At 48.8% G+C, this 24,302-nt stretch overlaps 1 protein-coding gene across 2 annotated transcripts in view; it reads right to left on the minus strand.

Annotated features, from left to right (window-relative positions):
* PRR20G (proline rich 20G) overlaps nucleotides 1-24,302 on the minus strand; it is a 32,344-nt gene continuing 8,042 nt past the window's right edge. The window contains exons 2-5 of one of the 2 annotated variants that reach the window (XM_070576445.1): nucleotides 19,729-19,936; nucleotides 6,412-6,890; nucleotides 5,625-5,683; nucleotides 1-736 (exon numbers count right to left, since the gene is read on the minus strand). In XM_070576445.1, coding sequence (XP_070432546.1) covers nucleotides 120-736; nucleotides 5,625-5,683; nucleotides 6,412-6,674 — 939 coding nt within the window. In that variant the 5' untranslated portion in view covers nucleotides 6,675-6,890; nucleotides 19,729-19,936 and the 3' untranslated portion in view covers nucleotides 1-119. The remainder of the gene's footprint in view (nucleotides 737-5,624; nucleotides 5,684-6,411; nucleotides 6,891-19,728; nucleotides 19,937-24,302) is intronic. The other variant, XM_008539475.2, reaches the window with a different exon arrangement.

Consider the following 24,302-nt stretch of genomic DNA (forward strand, 5'->3'; position numbering starts at 1 on the left):
CACGGTGGGAGAGGAGAGTGGGGGCTGAGGGGGAACTCAGGTTTGGGCTGCAGAAAAAGGAGTATTTAGCAAACACCCAGGTCAGAGAAACGGAAGCTGACGGCAAGTTATTAGGGGGCTCAGCGTGCAAAGTGGGTGAAGAATGTTGGGACCCCATACACATAGGTGCCAGAAGACGTCTGCATGAAGAACAAAGCTGAGCCAGCCGAGGCCCTGAACCCGATGTGGGGAGAGACGGCCGAGGCCGGGGACCCCATGAGAGCCCAATACCCAGAGGCGTCGGGCTGCCCCTGGCGTCTCACGCCAAGTACGGCCGTGTGGGGGCTGTGGCCCCACAGCACACATCCCTGCACGTGCACTGTCACTGCATCAGTAAAGGGGAAGGACCAGGACTGCCTGGCTTCCAGTTCCATGCGGTGGGTGGGCTCGTCACCAAGGTCCAACTCTGCATGCAAATCTGGCCCCAGCATGTGTCCTGGCCCCGCCTGGGGGCTGGGGCCCCGGGGGAGGCCTGCCACCCTGCGGCGGCCTCTTTCTGTCCTTGGGCTTCTGGCCCTGTGGCGGCCTCGGCCTCTCTCTGCAAGACGAGCAGCTTCTGTGAAAGCTGGGCTCTCACATCTCATGGGTTTCACGTAGGCAAAGGGTTTCGAGGGATGGCCTGGCTCTGCAGGGCCATGTGCTTCCACAGGGTCTTCACCTTCCACACCAGAGCGGCCTGGCTCCCGACGGTGCCCACCTAGGCAAAATAGAGACGCAGACAGTGAGCAGAGGAGAGCAGGGGCTGTCCAGGAAGCTTTGGGGGCAGGAGAACGGGGGAGAGGTAGGGCGGCCCAGGGGAGACCCGGCTGCCCGAGGGCCTTTTCCAGGCTCAGCTCTCCCACCGGTCGTCTCATTCAGCCCTCACAACCACCTGGTCAGCTAGGCATTGCATTCCTCATTTCACTGATGGGTAGACTGAGTCTAGAGTTCACTAGAGAGATTCAAGTTGAGTAAAAATGACAGTCCCTGCCCTCACTGAGCTTGAACTTCAACAGAAGAGACAGAACAAAACAAAAGCTGTAATGACACTAATGGGTGACAAGTTAGGAAGTGAGGGAGTTAGGGTACCAGAGGGAGGTCATTCTGAATCCAGAATGCCCGGCACTTTACCTGGGCTTCAATTGCCTTTGTCACGAATTGATGCAAAGTACCAACCCCTGGGGAGTTAGGAGGACTGAGTTACTACAAGTAACTTAGATTAGTGCCACTCACGTGAGCATCCTAACAGGGCTTGGGTGGGGGCTGGGTCAGAGAGCCCGGCTGGAGGAGTTAGCATAAACCTGCAAACCGGGACCTCAGGGATGAATGGGATTTAGCAAGGCAGGGGCGGGGTAGGAGGGAGAGGATTCTGGGTGGGACAGAGAGGCTGGCAGCAGGGCTTCCAGAACTGTAAGAAGCCTGGACCAGCTGGAGGGCAGCACAGTGGGAAGGAGAAGCTCATCAAGACCTCTTTAAGCCAAGCCAAGTTTTAGTTTATCCTAAGACCAAAGGGGAGCGCTGAAAGATTTTGAGGAAGGGAGCAACATAGTCACATGCAGACTTGGAGAGCAAGGGCGGGGGAGGACGGGAGGATGGAGGATGAGAGAGTGGAGGATGGGGATGGGAGGGCGGAGAAAGGGAGGATGTGCCTGGAGGCAGGAGTGCTGGGCAGGCCCGCAGTCCTCCTCCAGGGGGTTGAAGGAGCTGGGAAAGGCGCAGAGGTGCAGCCGGCTGGTGTGATGGAGGAAAGAGAGCATCCAAGCCCATCTGTCCGCAGGGCACTCTCCTGACCACCCTGAAGTGTTGCCATCCTCCCGCCCCAACCGGGAGGGGAAGGAAGCATTTGCCAAGGTAGAGCTCAAGGAGAAGATGCCGGTTTGGGTAACACACAAGTGTTCAGTATTGTGCCCAATGACAATCAGGGGTACATTATCCGAGTGAAGATGAGAGAAACAGATGAGTCTGGGGCTCTTGGGGGGCTGGGCTGGAGTGGAGTTAGGGTCAGCTACACAGTTGGTCTTCACCACCATGGGGGCTGACGAGACCAGCCCAAGGGAATAGAGGAGCAGAGAAGGCCTCTGACAGATCCCTAAGGTCCTCTACCTACCTTTAAATGAAAGGGAGAGAAAAAGTACCTTCCAGGGCCACTGACAGAGAGGAAAGTCAGGAGGGCACGCCTGGATCTGAGGGGGAGAGAATAGATCTGAAAGGGGCGAGCCACCAAAGGTGCTGGCTAAGTGACAGGGCAGGCCTGGGAGAGGCCACTCGGGTGGGTCACGGCAAGGCTGTTCCTGGAACTGGCGAGAGCAGCTCCAGGGCGGTGCCGGGGCAGACGGGCGGTGCCGGGGCAGACAGCATCTGCCCGTGGTGGGGGAGACGGCCCGAGAGTGACAGTGGGGAGGAGGTGCAGCAGGGGTGGACGTGTACCAAGGGGTGGTGGAGTCCTGTGGGGGACAGAACTGGGACAAATGGACTCAGGAATAAATAGCAGCTCCAACAGACCCGCCACAGTGGACCCAATGGAGAGCATTTTGACAGCTGCTCTCTTCCTCCACAATCATCATTAAGAAAAAAATCAGTAAGCCAGGATCAGATCTTCTCATGGGCGAATTGTTTTCCCAGTTCTCGGTTAGGAATCTCAAACTCGCACTAACACCTTACATCCACCCACAAAGAGGGCCGAGCAGCAGCAGGCAGCAGCAGGAGGTGAGGGCTGAGAGAGCGGCACGCCCACCGCAGGCCCCTGCGGGCATCACGCTCTGCCACGCACTGACAGTCCTGTCAGGGGCTCCGTGACTCTGCATTCTCCGTACTCAGGCGACAAACCAGAAAGGAAGGGACACTAGTCATTGCCCATATTTGGGCAAGGAGAGTTTGGGAATGGAGGACAAAGATAATGAAAAGGTCTAAGTTTGGGGGTTTTGAGCATCAAATATCCGAGCCGTGTGCCTTCCAGGACAGGCAAAGTCTGTGCTTTGTTCAAGTCCTCAGAGGCCTGCGGGGCCCCTCAGAGTCGTGTACATCTGCTGTCCAGGCTCCAGCTCAGAGCTCACTGTGGCTCCAGGAGATCCAAGACTGGCCTCAGTGGGCTGCGGGAGAGCTGGCAGGCTGGCAGGCCCTGCAGGGACGACCTAGAGGGCTCAGAGTGACCTGCACGGACTGATGACCAGACACGGGCGCAAAGAGAAGCAAGGGGTGGCTTCACGGACCAAGGAGCAGAGCACGCTTTCCAATCACATGACAGTAATACACCACCTTCCCCTTTCTTGACCTAATGCGGCCCCCGCAGCAGCAGACTTGGGGGGAGAGTTGAGAGATCCTAAATTGAAGAAAGTCTGAATTGACAAACCCCAGAAATGCAAACAACACTTAAAAGTCAATGAGAGAAACAACCAAATAGAACAGAATAGCAAAGAGCAATCACAGGCGATCTGTAAAAGAAGAAAAGTGAATGGTCCATCTGCATATAAGACGCTAAACCTCACATATAAAAAGCAATTCAAATTAAAGAAAAGATTGGGACATTGTTAGGCATCTGTCAAACCAACAAAGATCAAAAGATTTAGGACACTCTATGTATGGAGGGAAATGTTTTGGCAAACAATTTGACAGTACCTATCAAATTTTAATGCCTTCCAGAAAAAGAACAAGGTGGGGGTACTTTTATCGTAGATCACGAAGAAGCGTGCCGCTGTAGCAATGAGGACAGTGTGGTGTTTGAACAGAGAGAATAACTGAGCAGCAGACATGACAGACAGCCCACACTAGACGCACACCTGTGGAAACCTGACTGGCGGCAGAGCTGGTGTTGAAGACCATCTGAGGGGTCTCCCCTGGGAGGCCTGTGCAGCCTAAGAGAAACGTCCTGAGAAACCGACACTTGGGGTTCCCCGCTGGAGAGCCCAGCCATGTACGTCCTGTGGAACCCCAGGGAACAAGCCCACCCAGAGGCTGAGGGCTACTCTTCACTTCTTCAGGGTCCTTTTCTCAATATGGGCAGCCAAAGGGGTCAGCCACCATCAGAGGAAAGACGAACACATGGGACAATCAAACAGGAAAAAGCAATGGGAGGAAACAATGTACACCACAGACGAGTCTTTCAGACAATCTACCGCTAATCTCCTCAGAGAGAGAAGAGAAGAAATGGTACCCAGGAATCCATTACTGGGTACTTTTTAAAAGGAGCATTCAGAAAAAAACAGCTCTTTGAAATCAAAATTATGAGAGCAGAAATGAAAATCTCCATGGAAGTTTTGGAAGATAAAGCTGAGAAAATCTCTCAGAAAAGAGGACAAAAACTCGAAATGATGAAAAATAAGAGGGATAAAATATCAGAAAGTTAGAGGCACAGGATCACCAAAGCCTGTTATCATCAACTTTCAGAGCACGGCAGAAAAAGAGAAGACCTTACAGGCTCCCGGAGAGAGAGAGAGAACAAGGTCACATGAAAAGGCTCGGAAATCAGAATGTCCAAAAACTCAGACATGTCGGGGCTGGCCTGGTGGCAGAGCAGTTAAGCTCGCACACTCTGCTTCAGAGGCCTGAGTTCACAGGTTCGGATCCCAGGCGTGAACCTACAGACCACTCATCAGGCCACACTGTGACAGCGTCCCACATACAGAGGAAGATGGGCACAATGTTAGCTGAGGGTGAATCTTCCTCACCAAAAAAAAAAAGAAAAAGAAAAATCAGACATATCAAAAACAATACTAGAATCTAGAAGACAATAGAAAGGTGTCTTCAAACAATCACTCCTGAATCAAGGCAGGTGGAGGGAAGGTATTTTACCTGCAAAGTCTCAAATAATTTCTTTTGGATGCATGTTTTTTCAGGAGGCTGATGGAGGACTTGCTCCACCAAAGAGAAAGAATAAACCAAGAAAGAGAAAGACACCAGAGAGAGAACACAGGAGATAACATTCCAAAGGAGAAAGGTGTTCCCACACGATGGTGAAGGTGCATCCCAGGGTGACAGCTAGGAGCAGCTCAGAGCAGCCAGGCTAGCTGGGCCCCTTGCGAGGCTGTGACAGCAACGCCCCAAGAAGACGAAATTGACAGAGGACTTGACTGTGTTTGAATTTAAACAATTGGGGAAGAGTTGAGAATGAATTAGTGGTCAATAAGCAAATAATAGGCCAAGTATCAAGTCCTGGAAAATTCCGAAGTTATGCAAGAGGGGAAAGTAACCTTGGTGTCCCAGATGGCTTGGTTCCGGAAAGCCGGCTCTGCTGGGAGAAGGGGCGGGAGGCGTGTGAGTCGGGGGCAGGGCGTGTGTGCGGACAGCGCGGTGACGGTGGTGGGAACGTGGGAGCTGGAACCGAATACTCTCCTACGGGAGAGAGAAGACCGAACAAAAGGCCAAAAGGGTAAAAAAGTTGGGAGTACTGTAAGCATTGATTTCAGAGAACAGGAAGTAAACGCTGAAAGAACCGTTTTGACAGATGAAAATGGCTGTGTCTAACGTATGGGAAACTCAGAAGGAGCAGGGGCTGTGTTTCTCATAACCGGCCTTATTTGAATCTGTAAGTTGTATAACTATGTCAATACCAAAAGTACAGGGAAAACCAGGAAAAGATCAAATGGGAAGTGAGAGGCGTTTGACAGTACCTGGATCAGGAGCCCCGGTGCGCAGGCGTTTGGGAGGCCTCTGCTCCTCCATGTGGGATCTGCCAGAGAGAAGCCACCAAGTAGTCGGGGCTCAGACCACACCCCGGCTCCCAGCACGAGCCCCAACTGCCCTTCCCCGGCACCACCGTGCCTTCAGAACCCTGCCGCCCAGCACCCACCGTGCCTTCCGAACCCTGCCGCCCAGCACCCACGTTGCCTTCAGAACCCCGCCGCCCGGCACCCACCGTGCCTTCAGAACCCCGCCGCCCGGCACCCACCGTGCCTTCAGAACACCGCCGCCCGGCACCCACCGTGCCTTCAGAACCCCGCCACCCGGCACCCACCGTGCCTTCAGAACCCCGCCGCCTGGCACCCACCGTGCCTTCAGAACCTGCTGCCCAGCCCAGCAGCACGCTCGCTCGCTGGCAGCTCAGGGGGACACGCGGTGTGGAGGGAGGGAGATTGGGCTTTGGGGAGACTGCCACATGTTAAACCGTTTCCAGGAAGAGCCAGGAGGGATTGGCCCAGAGGGGAGCTCACTAATGTATCCGAAATCCTCCAGGCAAAGGTGGGAGAAGTAAGATTAACTTTGGCCAAATGAAGGAATTACCCCTCCTAGAGGGGAGGGGCAAGAAGGCGGGGAAGAGAGAAGGAAGTTGGGGAGCAGAAGTGGGAAGGGCGGGGTTCAGGGGATTGTCCCTGGCCCTTCCCCTCAAGGGCACTGGAGATTCTGTCCCACGTGGACAATACGAAAGCTACCCCTCCCCAGGGACACCCAGACTGATACCTGCTCGCCCTGCTGTCGACTTCTTTGCAGCTGGCTCTGGAAGCCCAGAGGTTCGGGGCCACTGCCAGGAGACCCTCCCAGGAAGACAGGACTGAGGGGCTGGGGGTCTGGAGGCGTCCCCGCGTCACCACTGTGGCTCCGATCTCAGCCTTCAGACGTGCCTCCCCAGGCAGGTTGGGTGCTCCTAAGAGCCCTTCAGGAAGCCCACTGCTCCTTGCCACCCCAGGCCCCTCTTTAAAACTGTCGGAGTCACCCTGGCACATATCTGGGCTGGGCGGAAGCGGAGGATGGGTGGAGCCGGGATGGGGCGGGCCTCGCTTGACCTGGAAGGAGTCTGTTGGGCTAACGTGTTCTGCCTGCCAAATGGGCCCTGCCTGACGACACGTTTGTAGACGCACATGCTTGCTTGCTTGATTGATCTAATCACTGCAGAGAACATGCACCATTACAGCTGGGTCAAGGGCCGAGAAGGGAGGTGCCTGCCAGGAGAGAGACCAACAGGAGCATTTGATTAGGTCTGGGAGGGGGGCATTTGGGCTGAAATCGGTAGGATTAGTAGAGTGAACCAGGCTGGGAGGGGCAGGGAGGGGAAGCGGGAAGGGATGAGCCCTGCCTAGGTGGAGGTGGAAGGGAGCCGGCCACACCAGGAATGCAGAGGAGGTGGGGCCATACTGAGGGGGTCCTGGTGATGAGATGGGGAGACCACCACAGCTTCTGGTCTTGTTCTAAGGCGATGGAAAACCATGGGAGGTTTTCAGGCAAAGGGAGGTGCTATGATAAAATATCCGCCTGGCCGTGAAACAGAGAGCAAACCGAGGGTGCCCGGATGAAACGGGGAGAGGCGCCTCCTGAGGGACTCTGCCTGATTAGACCAGGCTGCAGGCGGTGCAGAAGGCAACGCCCCAGCGTGAGAGAACCAGACAGGGATAGAAGCAAAGCCATGAGGGCCGCACACGCCCTTCGGGGGAGGCTGCAGCGCTGCCCTTTGTTAAGACAGAAGAGGTGCTGGGACCCTGCCCCAGCGGAGTGTTAGGAGCTTGGTTTGCACACGTTGGCTTAAAGGAGCTTTTAAGCCACTAAGTGTGAGAATGTCAAGTGGCCATTTGGGGTCTGGAGCTCAGAGAAGAGGGCTGTCATTGGCATTTAAAGCGATGGGAATGAAAACAACGGTCTGGGAAGAGAGCATAGAGACACGCCAGGACGCAGGATTGGAACCATAGTGTTGTTTAGGAAATCTCCTAAAATTAGTGTATAAATACTGCAATTCCACTAAGACTCTCAAAGTTATTTTTTCTTTCTTTACTCTTTTTAACAATCAACTTTATTGAGGTATAATTTACACACAATAAAACACATCCATTTTAAGTGCATCCACTTGGGTGACCACCAGCACAATTAAGATATGGGACGCTTTCATCACCTCAGACAGTTCCCGCAGGCTCCTTTGCAGTCAGTGCCCCGACCCGGCCCAGGCAACCGCTGGTTGTTTTCTATCTCTGCAGATTGTTTTTGCCTTTTCTGGAATATCATAGAAATGGAATCACGCAGTATGTGCTCTTTTACGTCTGGTTTCTTTTGCTCACCATAATGCTTTACAGATCATCCGTGTTGTAGGATGTGTGGGAATCCATTCCTCGCTAGTAGTTATTAGTTAGTAGTATTCCATCACATGAGTATACCACAGTGTGTCTATCCATTCACTAATGGATAGACACATGCGTGTTTCCAGTTTGGGGATATTATGAATAAAGCTGCTATGAACATTTATACACAAGTCTTTGAGTGGAGATATGCTTTCATTTTACTCGGGTAAATACCTAGAAATAGAATTTCTGGATTAAATGTCAAGTCTTTGTTTCACTTTATAAAAACCATCAAACTATTTTCCAAAGTAGTGGTACCATTTTATATTCCCTCCAGCAGTGTATGAGGGTTCCAGTTGTTCCACATCCTTGTCAGCACTTTGTATTGTCAATCTCTTACTTTTAGCTATTCTGGTGTCTGTGGAGTGGTATCCCATTGTAGCTCTAATTTGCATTTCCTTGATGACAAATGACATGGGGTTTTTTTTTAAGTAAATATTTCTGTTTTAGAATAATTTAACCCTACAGAAAAATTGTGAAGATAGTGCGGTGTTCTCATATACCTCACACTCAGTTTCCTCTGTTACTGACATCTTGTATTAGTATGGTACATTCATCACAATTAATGGATCAATATTGATACACTGTTATTAGCTGAAGTCCATATTTGATTCAGATTTCCTTAGTTTTTACCTTATGTACTTTTCAAATTCAAGAATCCCATCCAGGATACCACACACAGTTAGCTGTGGACCCACCTGGCTGTTAGTTGCTCATGCTTTCTCTGTTTTTGATGACTTTGACAATTTTGAGGAGTACTGGTCAAGTGTGTTGAAGGATGTCTTCTGTGGGGATTTGGCTAATGTTTTTCTCATGCTTAGACTGGGGTTATGTATTTTGGGGATGAAGACCACAAAAGCAAACTGCCCTTCTCATCACATAGTATCAAGGGGCATGCTATCAACATGGCTCATCACTGCTGGTGTTGACCCGTGACCGCCTGGCTGAGGTCGTGTCTGTCTGTCAGGTTTCTCCACTGAGAAGTTACTCTTTTCCCCCTTTTCACGCTGTCCTCTTTGGGAAGAAGTCACGGTGCACAGCCTACACTTAAGGAGATGAGATTTGAGCTTCGTTTCCTCGGGGCAGGGGAGTGTCTGTGTAAATTACTTGAAATTCTTCTGTAGGGAGATTTGTCTCTTCTCCCTCAGGTATCATTTATTCAATCATTTATTTATCTTGGTATGGACTCCTGGATATTTATTTTATTCTTTGGGTTATAATCCAATACTGCATTAATTATTTTGTTACTCAAAGGTTCCAGCTCTGGCCACTGGGAGCTCTTCAGTTGGCTCTTGCATCCTTTTGACATACCCTCATCATTGTGGCTTTTTGTTTTATTTTTGAGCACCACCATACTTTCTTGCTCCACAAGATGTTCCATGCTCACCTTATATACTCCCCATCCTTATTGGGTTTTTATGTGTTTACTGACCATACCTATAAATCCTTTTGTGAAAGACCTTTTCAAAAATTTTACTATTTTACTTTTGAGTTGACTTTCTATTATTGAGTTGTAAGAGTTCTTTATATATTATGGATACAAGTCCTTTGGTGGCTATATGTATTGCAAATATATTCTCCCATCTATGGCTTGCCTTTTCATTTTCTTAACAGTGTCTACCAAAGAACAGAATAGTTTAAATTTAATGAAGCCCAATGTCTCAGATGGAGATTCCCAGGAAGCCAAATCTGAGATGGAAATTTGAGTGCAGTAGGTCTGTGAGGAGTGCCTTTTACGATGTGAAAAGTAAGGAGCGGGACTGGGCAGTCCCCACGTTATGCCTCCATTGACTGTAGGACCCCATGGCTGTCGGTGGGGGCTGAGAGCTACCTGCCGAAGACAATTCTAGCAGCTGGGGTCATAAAGCCTTTATTTCAGAGGACGAGTCTGGGTGGCAAATCACAAGCGCCTACCACATAAAATGTGTCAATATCTTCTTGTGTGACTTATGTTTTTGTGTCCCATCTGAGAAATCTTTGCCTACTCCAAGATCAGGAAGGGTTTTTCCTATATTTTCTTCTGGAGGTTTGATAGTTACAGCTTTTGTCTTTAGCTCAATGACCCATTTGTGTTCATGTTTGTATGAGGTGTGAGATGAAGGTTAAGTTTTGTATTTTTACATATGACTATCCAGTTTGTTCCAACACCATATGTTGAAATCAATGCTGTTTGTTTTTTCTTTCATGAAACTGGATGAAATGGTTTTATGTTTTATACGGAGAATTAAGTTTAGGAAACAAAGCCACGAAAAATTATGAAGAACAATAGTGAGCTGCACCTTTCCGTCCCACCAAAATAGTATGGTATAGGGGCCAGCCCGGTGGCCCAGTGGTTAAGTTTGGTATGCTCTGCTTCAGCGGCCGGGGTTCAGTTCCCAGGTGCAGACCTATGCCACTCATCAGCAGCCATGCTGTGGTAGCGACCCACATACAAAATAGAGGAAGACTGACACATTTGTTAGCTCAGGGCAAATTTTCCTCAGCAAAAAAAAAAAAAAAAAAGCCTGGTCTTGGCAAAGGAACAGACAACTTACTGGATGAAAATAGGTCAGAAATACATAAGAGCCAACAATAATAACTAAATTTACTGAGTGCTTACCGTGCACCAGGTGTTGTTCCCAGTGCTTGTCGTGTACTCACACGTAGGTGCTATTGTTGGTCTCATTTTACAAATGAAGAAACTGAGGCACAGGACAATTAAGTAGCTTATCTACTGTGAGTAGACCAGGATGCAAACCTGACTCTCTTGTTCAAGAGCCCAGGATCCTAACCTCTTCATTGTGTTGCTGACGTGTATAAGGGAAATTAATATCAGACCAAGATCATATTTTGATTCAATTGGAAAATGTGCATGTTAGTTAACGATTTTTAGTAAAATTTACTACAAATTAGTAACTTAAAATAACACAAGTTGATTGTCTTTGTGAAATTTCATTTCACATGTCACTCACCCTCCGCAAATGTCCCGTTTGGGGCTGTGGTTCCTGTGCAGCTTTGCCCGTCTGTCTGGTCTCCTGCTGCTGGAATCACCTTTTTAACTGCCACTTCTCAGCATCTTAGAAACTTGAAAGATTGTTGCTTCATGCCAGTTTTTTTGGTTCTGTAATTTGTTGATTGTACTTAACTATGTGAGTTCTGTTGGGATGTTTTCTATATCGTAAAGCACCCCAATTATGTGATGGGTGCTCTCTAAACCAATAAATGATGCCTTAGGGGCCGAAAAAGATGTCCTGGAGGTCAGAGGTCCAAAGTGGGCCTCGCGGGCTAACGTCAGGCGGCAGGGCGGGCTCCTTCTGGGCTCCAGGGGAGCATCTGTGTCCTCGCCTTTTCCAGCTTCTAGACGCTTCCTGCATTCCTTGGCCCGTGGCCACGCCCTCCATCTTCAAAGCCAGCAAGGTAACAAAAATACTCTCGGGGTCCCCAGGGCCGATTAACCAGCAAGAGGGTGAAATGAAGAGGCATGTGTCTTTCACAGGTTGTATTAAACATATTTTCTTCTCCAGTTTTCAAAAAACAATTTCGCAAAAAGGTTTTCTTCTTCTATTAATTTTTGTGTACCATTTTAGGAAAATTGTGCATTAGGCTAATTTCAAATATATCTACAGAAAGGTGGGTGGAAGACAATGATGACACCCCTATGTACCCACGACCCAGCTTTGACAGTCACTGACACACGGCCCATCTTACTTCATCTCCAGCCCACTACTCCCTCAACACTGGGTTATTCTGAAGCGAATCCAAGGCACAATGCCATTTAAACCATAAATATTTCATTACGTATCTCTAAAAGCCACGGGCTTTTTTTATAAAACATAACCACGGTGAAGATGTTTAAATTAAATAAAAGAAATGAAGAAGGTTGTTAAGAGAAGGGGATTGAATATACAAGAGAGATGAAATAAGCAGAATCTGCGATTGAGGCGAGTGTGTGGGTTTGTCACCGGGGTTGCCATCTAGGGGTTTCTATTTTCTCTGCAAAGTAGCAGAAAAAAGCGTTGCTGAAACCGAGGGAAGCGGTGGGAAAGAAACATGGTAGTCAGAGTAACGAGCACGAGCTGCCGCGACAGGACCCCCGGCTCGAATCCCGGCAGTTTTGTTCCGTCCAGGTCGTCTCCCCGCGTTCAGGTCAAGGTGAGCTGGGCAGCCTTGCCACCCGAACAGAACACACGGCCTCTGCTCCACCTGCACTCCCATGTCACTGGCTAGCTCCCGTCACATGGCTCAAACCAAGTGCCGGTGGTGTGGAGGAGAACCCGGATGTTGGGTGTGGACTGACTTCCTATCCCACAAGAGGTTTGTACTGGAAGATTATTCTGGAACATTCAGCCACTTCAATAGCGCACACACACATTTGTCATTAAGGCAAATGCACCAATCGTTCAGGGAGGTGCTATACGGTGGGCTAACCTTGCAGACGTCCGGGTGGTCATGCTTGGGCTGCAATTCCAACGCTGCCACTCCGTGTATATGATCTCGGGTGAGTCACCTAGTTATGCTGAGCCTTAATTCATCCATCTGCACAATAGAGATTGGTGATGGCATGCATGCTGCAGGGATTTTTCTGAGGATAACTTGAAATAATGGGAGCTGGCCTGGTGGCCTAGTGGTTAAGTTCACATGCTCCTCTTCAGTGGCCTGGGGTTCTCTGGTTCAGATCCCAGGCATGGACTTACATACCACTCATCAAGCCATGCTGTGGTGGCATCCCACATAGAAGAACTGGAATGACCTACAGCTAGGATATACAACTATGTACTGGGGCTTTGGGGAAAAAAAAAAGAGGAAGATTGGCAACAGATGTTAGCTCAGGGCCACTCTTCCTCAGCAAAAAGAGGAAGTTTGGCAGTAGTTAGCTCAGGGCTAATCTTCGTCAAAAAGAAAAATTATAATTAAAAAAATTTTTTTAAATAAAAGGAATCCCTGTGCATCATTAATAAAATAATTGAAGTCATGGTGGCTCTCATAAATATTGGCTCAGAAATAAACTCTTAGAGGACAGAGGTAGAGGTTTTAATGTTCTCTCTCTGGAATAGGGACTTGACCTTGCACCCCCACACTTGAGAGCCAGGAGTAAGACTTAAGTGAAAATCTGGGATTCTGGAAAAACTGCCCTTCAGTGAAAGGGGAGCTGAAAAGAATCTGCCCAGCAGCCCAGAGAAGCAACGAAGAAGCTTAGGTCAACTTAGGTTCTAGGCAAAACTATTCTAGGCTCTAGAGGTCCCAATTTATACCAGCCACATGTTGCAGAAACCCCAAAGACAAGACACCAATTTTTTAAAAATCCTATCCAGTACCCCTGAAATTAATGAGGTTAACAGGCTGAAGAAAACAAAAAATATGCTCTCAGTAGTACTTCCACAACACAGAGTGTGAGATTCTCCAGAGGAAACAAAAATCCTGGGCGCAGATGAGCTGGGAAGCGAGAGCTACAAATCACAGACCATCTGACTTCTCCCACGCCCACGCGCACTTCCCCAACCCTCCACTCTCCAGAGCACACCCTAGGCGTCCTGCCATTTCAGTCGCTCTCTAAAAGACAAGGGCTGCCGTCTAGGAGAGGGTGAAGCAAGTCTCTGAGTGGGAGCGTGAGCTGAAAAGATAAGGAGAAAGGACTAGCATACCAAGAAACTGAAATAACCAATCAATCTGAAGTATAAAGTAAATGTGCTTAAAATCTTTAACGAGATAAAATAAGGAATAGAAAGCACAAGCAAAAACAGGGAAATAGGAAAGCAAACAAAAACATGTAGATTCAAAAATGAAGCAAATGCAACTTCTAGAAGTAAGTGTAGTCACTGAAATTTAAAATTAAGCGAATATGACACAGAATTCAAAGGTACTGCAGATGGGAGAGGCAAAGAGATGAAAGTATGAAAGAGAGGTTCAGAGACGTGGAAGGGGAACGGAGAGGACCCACCCACAGATGAGAGGAGAGAAGCCGGTTCTCAAAGAGAATGTGGCTGAAAATTCTCTGGAAGGGAGTAAGACGAATGCTCAGAGGGAAGAACCAGGAATTGCAAGCAGGATAAACAAAATAAATGTACACCCAAATGTTATGTGAGGGAAACCACCGAAAACCAAAGGCAAAGAGAAAAAGCATAAAAGCAACCAGACCAGAAAAGAGGAAACGTAACCTAGAAACCACTAACAGACCGACAAAGGCTTCTTATTGGCAACAGCAGAGAAAAGAAGGCAACGTAATCGCACCTTCAGAGAGCAGAGAGAAGATAAGTGTCAGCTCCGATTTCCCAGCGCAGTAAACCATCAGTAGAGAAGCTAAAATAAAGAAGTTTTAAGAAAAAATATGCAGACAATTTATAGCTGCATCCAGACTCTTGCTAAAAGAAGTTCTAAGGGATAATGTCATGAAATAAAAAAAGGAATCCTAAAGGAAGGCGTGAGATACAGGAAGCAATGGTGAATAATTGACAAACATACGAAAAATCCAAGTAAGCTTTCAGTCCAAAAAATAAGTAATGTCTATTGGAGAGGGGGCGCTGACAAATCTGATGGAATTAAACCGGTAAGTACAACGATGTGGCAGATTGAGGCGTGGGAGGAGTCAAGCTGTGGTCCTGAAACTTTGCTGCGCGTTTGAACCACTCAAGAAGCGTTTAAAAATCCTAGTGCCCAGGCTGCATTCCAGACCAATGAAATGAGACCGTCTGGGAGTGGGGCCCAGGAGACAATCTTTTGCCACTTCTCGGGTGATGCAATGTGCAGCCAGGTTTAAGAACCAGTGGTCTGAGCCGGCGCTGGTTCTCAATCTTGGCTGTCCTTGAAATCACCTGAAGGGCTTTTAAAGACACTGATGCCCACTGGGTCCCACCCCCAGAGATTTGGGCGGAGCGTGGCCGTGGATACCCTCACGAGAAGACACAAGCTTCACTTCCTATGGTAGATTTCTTCAGAAAAATAATGAGCCACAGGACAATCCAGACACGGGAGATAGATTGTGGGTTACTCCTTGACCGTTCAGATTTTGATCTATCACTTCCACAGCCCACGGTGCAAAAGCCTTCGAGTTGTTGCTGTGACACTGGGTTCTGTTTAATGTGACAGCCATCACGCAAGGGCTGCTGAGTGGTAATTTGGTCTGCCACCAACCAGGAAAATGATAAGGACTTGAAGAAAACAAGAAGAGCGGCTTTCAGCTGCTAGATGTAGCAAACACAATAATTATATGTTTTCCCTAAAAAACACTTTAATATACTTTCAATACACGTATATAAAGAGTACTCAAATGTTTTTCTCCTAATTTTTTTCCTTGTAAAATTGGTGTGTGGCACACTGTCTTCTGGCTCTAGAAAGACATGAAATTAGCATGGGGCCACTGCTCCCAAAAATAGTCTGGGAGGTGCCACCAAAGCCAGCGGGAGGTCAATGGATTTGTCAAACCAACACCAAAAACAGTGAGAACTCCCCAGAGCCACCAACTGTGCTTCACCTCAGTGCATGGTGGGGGACTGGGCAGTGGCGGTCCCGAGTCAAAGAGCACTGTGCCCCTCGCATGGAGAGAGGCAAGGAGGGAGTGCTGTGGGGGTCCCTCTAGTCTCCCCACATTGTCTTGAATAAACCGTAGCCCACTGGTCCCCACAGTAAGGCAGAAAGCCAGCTCTCAGCGCAAGGGCCGATGTAGAATACACACGGGGCTCCTGTAAATCAATGAGAGAAAGGCAGGCAGTCCAAGAGGACATGAGCAAAACACATGAGGGGCCAGACTCTGAAGGGGAAATGGGAATCAGAACAGAGGGCGCGATGCTCAACTTCTCCAGTCACACAATTAAAGCACCACATCCATGCGATGCGACATACACCATTAGATCACACAACGAGAAAATCAGAGAATACAAACGTTGCAGAGGATGCAGGTGGCAGAAGCCCCCGTGCACTGCTGGCTGGTGTGAACTTGTGTGTTTACTCAGGAGAGCAAGCTGGTAATACTCAGCACAAGTGTGAATAGCCCAGCGCTACCCACCATTCTGAGTATTAACCTGGTGAAGGTCAAGTGTGAACGAGACACAGAAACGAGCAGGTTCTTTCATCACGGTCTTATTGAAGGCGCTGGGAAGGCTGAGGCAACCTGTACCCTCCTCATGAGGGGAATGGACAAATAAGCATGGCGGCGTGGCCTCTGGAACCCTACGCAGCAATCCAGGGCGCCGGGCTAGAAATCTGGACAGCAACACGGACAAATCCTGAAAGACATACTGTTGGGTGAAAAAGGGACGACATACAATTAGACCTGTTGGACATTACCATTTATGGAAGCTGAAAACACACACGGAAAGCAACACTACCTAAAGTGCTTGCATTTCTAAACAAGTAAACCAAACCATGGACTGGGTGCCCCTGCGAGAGGGGAGGTGGCGGGGGCCGTCCAGGACGAAGGGAGAGCAAACGACACACGGCAGAGCCTGCGCAGAGCGGTGAGGAGAGGGGACCACAATCCGAGGACTGTGAGTGGCTTCATGCTCTGCAGCTGAGGTCAAATTTTAAAAATTAAATAAAACAGGGTGCTTTTTGTACAACTGTATGCCTGGTACAAATGCGCAAGTATGGCGAGCCTTTGCTTTGCCAGCCCATCGGAGTGGCCAGCTTTACAGAGGCTAGATTGTCACACGCTCTCAAGTCTGCTTCCGGGTCAAGCATTCCATTTCATCTGTCTGTTTTTGCATCAGAACCACGTTGTTTTAAGGTTGTGGCTCTGTGTGTGTGAGTTATAGAAATTCACCCCCGCCTATCTTTTCCAAAATACACCTCGCTGTTCCTGCTGTTTCATCCACGTCTCTTTCGTGATCAGTTTTTCATTTTGAAAAAAAAATCCTACTGGGCATTTTGAGTTACATTGAAATTAGTAAATTGGCTGGGGAAGAGTTGACATACTTTTTTAATAAACTTTTAACTTTAGGACGGTTTTAGATTTACAGAAAGATTGCGAAGATAGTACAGAAGCTCCCCACACCTCACCCCAGCTCCCGTTACTCACACATGACCTTCGTTCATCACAGCCACTGTACATTTGTCTCAATGAGTGAACCCATATTGATCCGTTATTGTTAACTGACGTCCGTACCTGATTCGAATTGCCTTAGTTTGTATTTAACGGTGTTTTTCTGTCCCAGGCTCCCACGTTCCATTTGGTTGTCGCACGTCCTCAGGCTCCTCTTGGCTGGGCGGTCTCTCAGGCCTTGTTTCCGATGACCTCGACTGTCTTCAGGAGCGCTGGCCAGTGATTTCACAGAACATCCCCCAGTTGAGATCTGTCTGAGGTTCTCCTCAGGCTTAGGCTGGGATTATGTGTTTTGAACGAAGACCAGAGAGGTAACGTGCCATTTTTATCACATGCTATCAGAGGAGCCTGCTGTCAACATGACATATCACTGTTGGTATTGACCTTGACCACCTGGCTGAGGTCGTGTCCGTCAGGGTTCTCCACTGTGAAGTTAGCCTTTTCCCCTCTTTTCCACTATGCTCGTTGGAAGGAGTCACATGCACAGCCCACGCTTAACGAGAATGGTGCTCCCCCTCCGTGAAGGCTGTGTGTCTACAGAGATTGTTCCGATATCTCTATGGGAGATTTGTCTATTCTCCTCCATGTATTCATTTAGCCAGTCATTTATTTATATTGGTACGGACTCATGGATATTTATTTTGTACTTTGGGTTATAATCCAATGCCACATTATTCATTTTGTTTTCAAAGGCGGGAACCTTTGGCCGTCGAGGGCTCCTTCAGTTGGTTCCTGTGTCCTTTTACAGCACTGCCATCGGTATCACGGCAGGTTTTCGGTTTTGAACACCTCCTTACTTCCTGGCACTGCGTGGTCTAGGCTCCTCTATCTCTCCTACCCCAAACCCACAATCAGCCATTTTTCCAATGAGTTCTGGTTCCTTTTATTGGAGAATTGTATTAGAAACCTCGATCTGCACTCTGGCTGTGCTTGTTGCTAATGAGATGTCATTGTTTCAGCTGACAGTCAGACCACTCAGCTGACAGAGCTGGGAAACGTGTGTATGTGTGTATACAAACCTGCGCACACACGCCTGTCCGTATTTCTGTATCTAACCATCTATATCTATATCAACTAAACACGAGTTCGCACTGATGTCTCCAGCTGTGAGCCATCACCAGGTGGTCATCCTGGTCCCCTCCCTCTGCTTCCCTGTAACCTCCCGCTCCAGCAGTGGGAAGACATCAGCTCCCACCACCCACAAGCCATGCACTTGACTGTGGAACCCCAGTACACACGTACGACAGCCTTAGAATCGTTAGCCTATATCCCCATGAGAAACGACTTTATCTCCCAGAGTGTAGTGCTTATGCGAAGTTTTTTGCCTTTATTTTTTCATTTTCCACTCACTTCCAAAGTTACTTAGGACGGTGCCTTTTTCTCCATACCCCTCAATGAGGTTGTTCATACATTTGTAATACAGTTAAATTGTTTTGTTAAATTCTGCATTCCACGTTGGGATCTCTCTATTTCCTAAGGGACTTTAAAATTTGAATATATGGGTCAGCCCTGTGGCCTAGTGGTTAAGTTCAGCATGCTCCACTTCAGCAGCCCACGTTCGGTTCCTGGGCACAGACCTATACCACTGGTCAGCAGCCATGCTGGGGCAGCGACCCACATGCAAAATAGAGGAAGATTGGCACAGATGTTAGTTCAGGGCAAATCTTCCTCAGAAAAAAAAAAATTAAATACATTAGGGTCATTCTTGTGCTATAAGGTTCTACGGGTTTTAACACATGTATCGTGTATCCACCATTATAGTATCACACAGAATCGTTTCACCAAACTAAAAATCTCTTGTGCTTTACCTATTCAACCAACCCCCAATCCTGATATTTTAACTGTCTCTACAGTTTGCCTTTTTTAGAATGTATGTAATTCAATCATACAGTGTGTGGCCCTTTCAGTTGGCAATATGCATTCAAGGTTCCTCCATGCCTTTTTGTGGCTTGATAGCTCCTTTTTTTCCTTTTAATCAGTAGACTTTATTTTTAAGAACAGTTTTAGGCTCACAGAAAAAGTGGACAGAAAGCACAGAGTTCCAAAATACCCACCTCCCGTACCCCTACATTTTCTCCCATTATTAACATCTTGCATTAGTGTGGTGCATTCACTATAATTGATGACTGGAGAGTGAGACATCACAATTAACAGGCCCATCATCTCCATTAGGGTTCACTCTTTGCATTGTACATTCTATGTATTTTAACAAGTGTATAATGTCCTGTACCCACCATTACAGTGTCCTAGAGAATGACTTCACTGCCCTAAAGATCCCCTGTGCTCTGCCACTCATGCCTTCTCCCCCCACCCCTGGAAACCACTTCTGTTTTCACCATCCCCATAGTTTTGCCTTTTCTAGAACGTCCTGTAGTTGGAATCACATAGCATGTAGCTTTCAGACTGGCATCTTGCACTTAGCAATGCGCATCTAAGCATTTAAGACATTCTTTCATGTCTTTTCATGGTTTGATAGCTGATTTCCTCTACTGCTGAATAACATACCATTGCACGGAGGTACCACAGCTTATCTGGTCATTCTCCAATTGAAGGCATCCCGTTTGTTTCCAAGATTGATCGATTAGGAATAAAGCTGCTGTAAACCTTCATGAACAAATTTCTATGTAGACATAAGTTTTCAGAGAAAACTTAGGCAGATACCTGGGAGTGGGAATGCTCAATCGTACAGTAACAGCTACGTTTAGCTCTGTCTCAATGGCCAAACTGTCTTCTGAAGTGGCTGTGCCATTTTGCATCCACAGAGGGTGAGAGTTCCTGTCACTCCACATTCTTGTCAGCATTTGGTATTGTCAGTGTTCCAGATGTTAGCCACTCTAATAGGCGTGACATGATATCTTGCTGTTTTAATCTACAATTCCCAAATGAAAAATGGCGTTAGTATCTTTTCATATGCTTAGTTGTCATGACATCTGAAAAGTATGTTAGGTGTTCTTATCCAGAAATAAAGCTCTCCATCTGTTTTTTCCATCAAAATACAAAAATAAATTTTATAACATTCTTAAATTTTATGGTAAATGTTATTTTCAAACATTTGAATATTCTCTGTTCCTGTCATAAATGGGGTCTCTTTGATGGTACTATCTAACTGGTTATTTGTGTTATATACAAAATCCATTCCATTGAGTCATTATCTTTATTTAAGCTGAAGCCTTTTAATTAATTCCAGTTTTTTAAAATATTTTTGGGAAACATACATATATAAACACATCACTGGAAAATAATTATAATTTTGTTTCTTCATGTGTAAAAATCATACCTCTCGTTTATGGTTCATATGGAACCATATTTATGGTTCGTATCCTGATATGGTTCATATTTATGGTTCATATGTAATTGAAGTAGCTAGAAACTGCAAGAAAATGTTAAATAAAAATGCTGAAAACCAATACTCACATTTTATTCTTAATTTCTATTAGACTTTAGTGTGATGGCTGCTGATCTGAGATTGAGTTTCTAAGACTAGATAAAAAAGAATCCTCCCGGGCCGGCCCGGTGGAGCAGCGGTTAAGTGCGCACGTTCCGCTTCAGCGGCCCAGGGTTCGCCGGTTCAGATCCCGGGTGCGGACATGGCACCGCGTGGCAAGCCATGCTGTGGTAGGCGTCCCACATGTAAAGTAGAGGAAGATGGGCACGGATGTTAGCTCAGGGCTAGTCTTCCTCAAAAAAAGAATCCTTCCAAATACACAATTTTTCTTAGGGAATTAAATACATTAGTCAATTAGGCATTGACAAAGAAGTGGTAGAAATCTTCATATGGAAAAATGTTCACAATATATTGTTAGTTCAAATGCAAGATCCAAAACACTGTATGGAGTGTGGTGTAACGTGTGAGCAGAAGCGACGTGCACACCCGGCGTACTGTGGGGCTGCACTGCACCAGCAACAGTCGGGGGTCAGCTGTGTTCCTCTCCTGCCTGGCCACACGATCCTCAGGGCTCCCTCCCCCACCGCTTGGCCACATCTGGTCACTTTCAGGAAGGAGAAAAGTCTCATCTTCAACTATGAAAAAATCCAGCCGTTCTGAATCAAAACTTGATCTCATGCACCGCTTAAGCCACTTCCTTCCCCACCCCCTTGGGCACGATGCCAGGCCCAGGACCTGCCATGGTCTGCTCCCACCCCCCTGCTCCATCGACCTCTCTGCCTTTCTGAACCTCCAGGGTAAGTGGAAAGGGGGCGAAGGCCTTTTCTTTTGCTGGTGCTGCTTGTGATTCCCTCCTGACTGTCGTAGGCAGCTCGCTGTGTGGTCTTCAGAGACACCCCCACGGGGACCTTGCCTTTGCATCATTCCCTGACATGGGCCATGCGCATCCTTCTTGCCTCACCCCTGCTCTCCGCTCCTGTCCTCTGGGGACACGCCCACAGTCTCTTTGTGGGGGGACATGTCTGCCCGGCAGGCAGTCTTCTGGGTGGGGTCCTTCTGAGGAGGCTCATGGCCATTTCTACTTCCTAGTGTCCACTGACATGGGAGACATCAAACATCCTTGCCCTGACAAGCTGCCCTGCAGCCTGCTTTCATGGTTCCCTGCCCCTGCCCACTCCTGGGAGCATCGTCAGCCAGCCTCCTGGGAGAGTCGGCCACCTCAGAACCATCTGACGCTTCAATTCAAGAGCAGTGCAAGTGTCCACAGCCAGGCTAGTGTCCAGCCACAGAGGAAGACCCCGTGTTGCCTGTTCACAACCCCCCAGTTTCTATAGTGACTCTCTGGGACCCCCGTATGCCTGGCCTGAAAGAGGCACGCGCCCTCCTCGGCTGTGGAGGGTGAGGGGACAAGGAATGCCACGCCCTCCACGTCTAAGCATTTTACTCTGCTTACCCACTAGCCCCCGGACGAGCTGAAGGAGATGGATGACAGTGATGGACCCATTTTGGCTGCTATTAAATCCTGTGTGGATGTATCTCGCACCAGTCTTTCAAATATGAGAGCACTTCTCTGGGACACCGAAAGTGTCATCACAATCCTGTAATCACATGGGCAAGACCATGGACGAAGATGACCTTTCTGAGCAGTGGAGCACAGGGGACTTATTTTATCCTCTATGTTTGTCTCTTACTTGGTGGTCTGCCATGATTGGGAAAGCCTCCCCTCACTGACGGCAGAGTCAGAGAACGAAACAGAAATCGCAGGACACTGAGAGGCGGAGGCAGGAGGGGTGGCATGCTGCTGCTCCCTCCGACAGGTCACACCGGGCCCCCGGCAGCTCACTCCACTCGGAAAGGGCAGGGAGAAGCAGCTTCGTCCTTTCCCACCTCCGCCTGTGCCCTCTCCGCCATGAAATCTCTGGCAGGGTTCACAGGCTTTCTGGTCCCCAACAGGGAAGAAACAGTCTGGTCCGGTCTGACACCAAAACTTCCGATTCCTGTCTGACTTAAACTCCTCTAGCGCTTGTCTCAGTCAGGCCTTTGGCAGGGAGGGAAGGCTGGTTACTCTCTCCTCGCTTCTCCTCCTCTCTGCACGCCAGATCCTGTATCCCCAGAGGTCCCCACGGCTGAGGAAGGCTGCAGGGCAGCGGGCGCCGGGCTCCCTGTGTCGCGTGCCCTCCGGCTGGCTGTCCCTTTCGGGGGAGCCCCTGAAGCTTCCTTGGACCTCCTCCCCAAGGGCCTCCACCCGCAGCTTCCCGCACGAGTGAGTCTGTCTGTCTCTCCGTCCTCCTCCTGCCTCTCCTCCCTCCTGGCCATCCACATGCCACTCAAACTGTCGGGCCACCTCCTTCTGCAGGTGGTCCTTTTGGGCAGAGTCTCTCTCCAGGTGACCCAGTCTGGCTTCTCCCTACGGAGCCCTCCTCTGGCCTGCAGGACACGGTGGTGGTGGGACAATGCTCAGTTCCGTGTCGCTGAGGGGTCCCATCTCGCTTCGGCTCTGGGCAGCCAGCCGGTCCTGCTTCTCTCCTGGAGACAGCTCCCGTGTGAGTCAGCTCAGACCTGTGTCCCCCACTTCCGGGAGGGGTGCTTGCCAGCCTCTCAGAGTCGGCCCCTGTGGCCCCTCACTTGGCGAGGGGAAGAGAGCAGCCGGTCCTGCAGCTCCCTCCCTCCCATCTCCCATCCCAAAGGCAATTCTGAACTCTCCCTTCTACGCCTTTGCAAGTCTAGCACGGATGTTGTATTTCTTAGGAATTAGAAATACAAAATGTTCCTTTTTATGTTTTCCCCCAGACAGTGGCCTGATGAAATTGCAAAGTTATTTTGCTCTCACCTAAAAGAAGTCTGAGGATAGGAACGCCGGGTCGGGGAGGCCAAGGTGGGGTCGCCAGGGCCGGGGTGCTGGAGCTGCCTACATAGGTCCTCACTCTGCCTCTCTTTTTTTTTTTTTTTTTTTGAGGAAGATTAGCCCTGTGCTAACTGCTGCCAATCCTCCTCTTTTCACTGAGGAAGACTAGCCCTGAGCTAACATCCGTGCCCATCTTCCTCTACTTTATATGTGGAACGCCTACCACAGCATGGCTTGACAAGCGGTGCCATGTCCGCACCCGGGACCCGAACCGGCGAAGCCCGGGCCACCGAAAAGCAGAACACATGAACTTAACCGCTGTGCTACCAGGCCAGCCCTCCGCCTCTCTTAAGCTCTGACTCACGTACTCATGTCCTCAGAATGGCTGCCAGAGCCCTAGCTTTGTATCTGTATTTCAAGCAGGAAAAGGAGAAAAAGGGGAGGCCAGCAGAATCAGCCTCCTTTCTCTCCCCTTGTGTTTTACTGTGTTGCATGAGCGCTGCACTGCAAGCACTGGGAAAGCTTTTTGAGCTGGTCACTTCCCTCCAGATGAAGCGGGGAGAAAGGAGAATGGACATCAGGAAGGGGTTCTGTGTCTGCCGCAGATAGCCTAGCACCTGGCCTAAGAGTGTCCTCCTGGCACCGTGGCCTGGGGCTGGGCCCTCAGCCAACATGGAGCTGTCAGAGAAAAGCCCATTTTCACAGGCTGTTTTAATTCTGTGCCAGATACATCCTGCACCCATCTCAGCCCCTCTCTCACAGGTGGGATTCTGCAAACACCGCAGCTTGAGCAACTCTGAGGGTGAGCAGGGGACAGCCAGGGTCTTTTCTAGAATCAAAGCCAGACATCACAAGCTCCCCCGGCAGCTGAGGGTGGGTGTCTTCAGGCCAAGGGCAGCCGTGTTGCGATGTTCTGTTCCTTTTTATGTTTTCTCTTGAGGCATAAAATAAGGACCCAAGCTAACATCTAATCAAAATGCTTTTTACCTTAGCTGGGATACCAAT

Source organism: Equus przewalskii, chromosome 15 (assembly GCF_037783145.1).
Source record: "Equus przewalskii isolate Varuska chromosome 15, EquPr2, whole genome shotgun sequence".
NCBI lineage: Eukaryota > Metazoa > Chordata > Mammalia > Perissodactyla > Equidae > Equus > Equus przewalskii.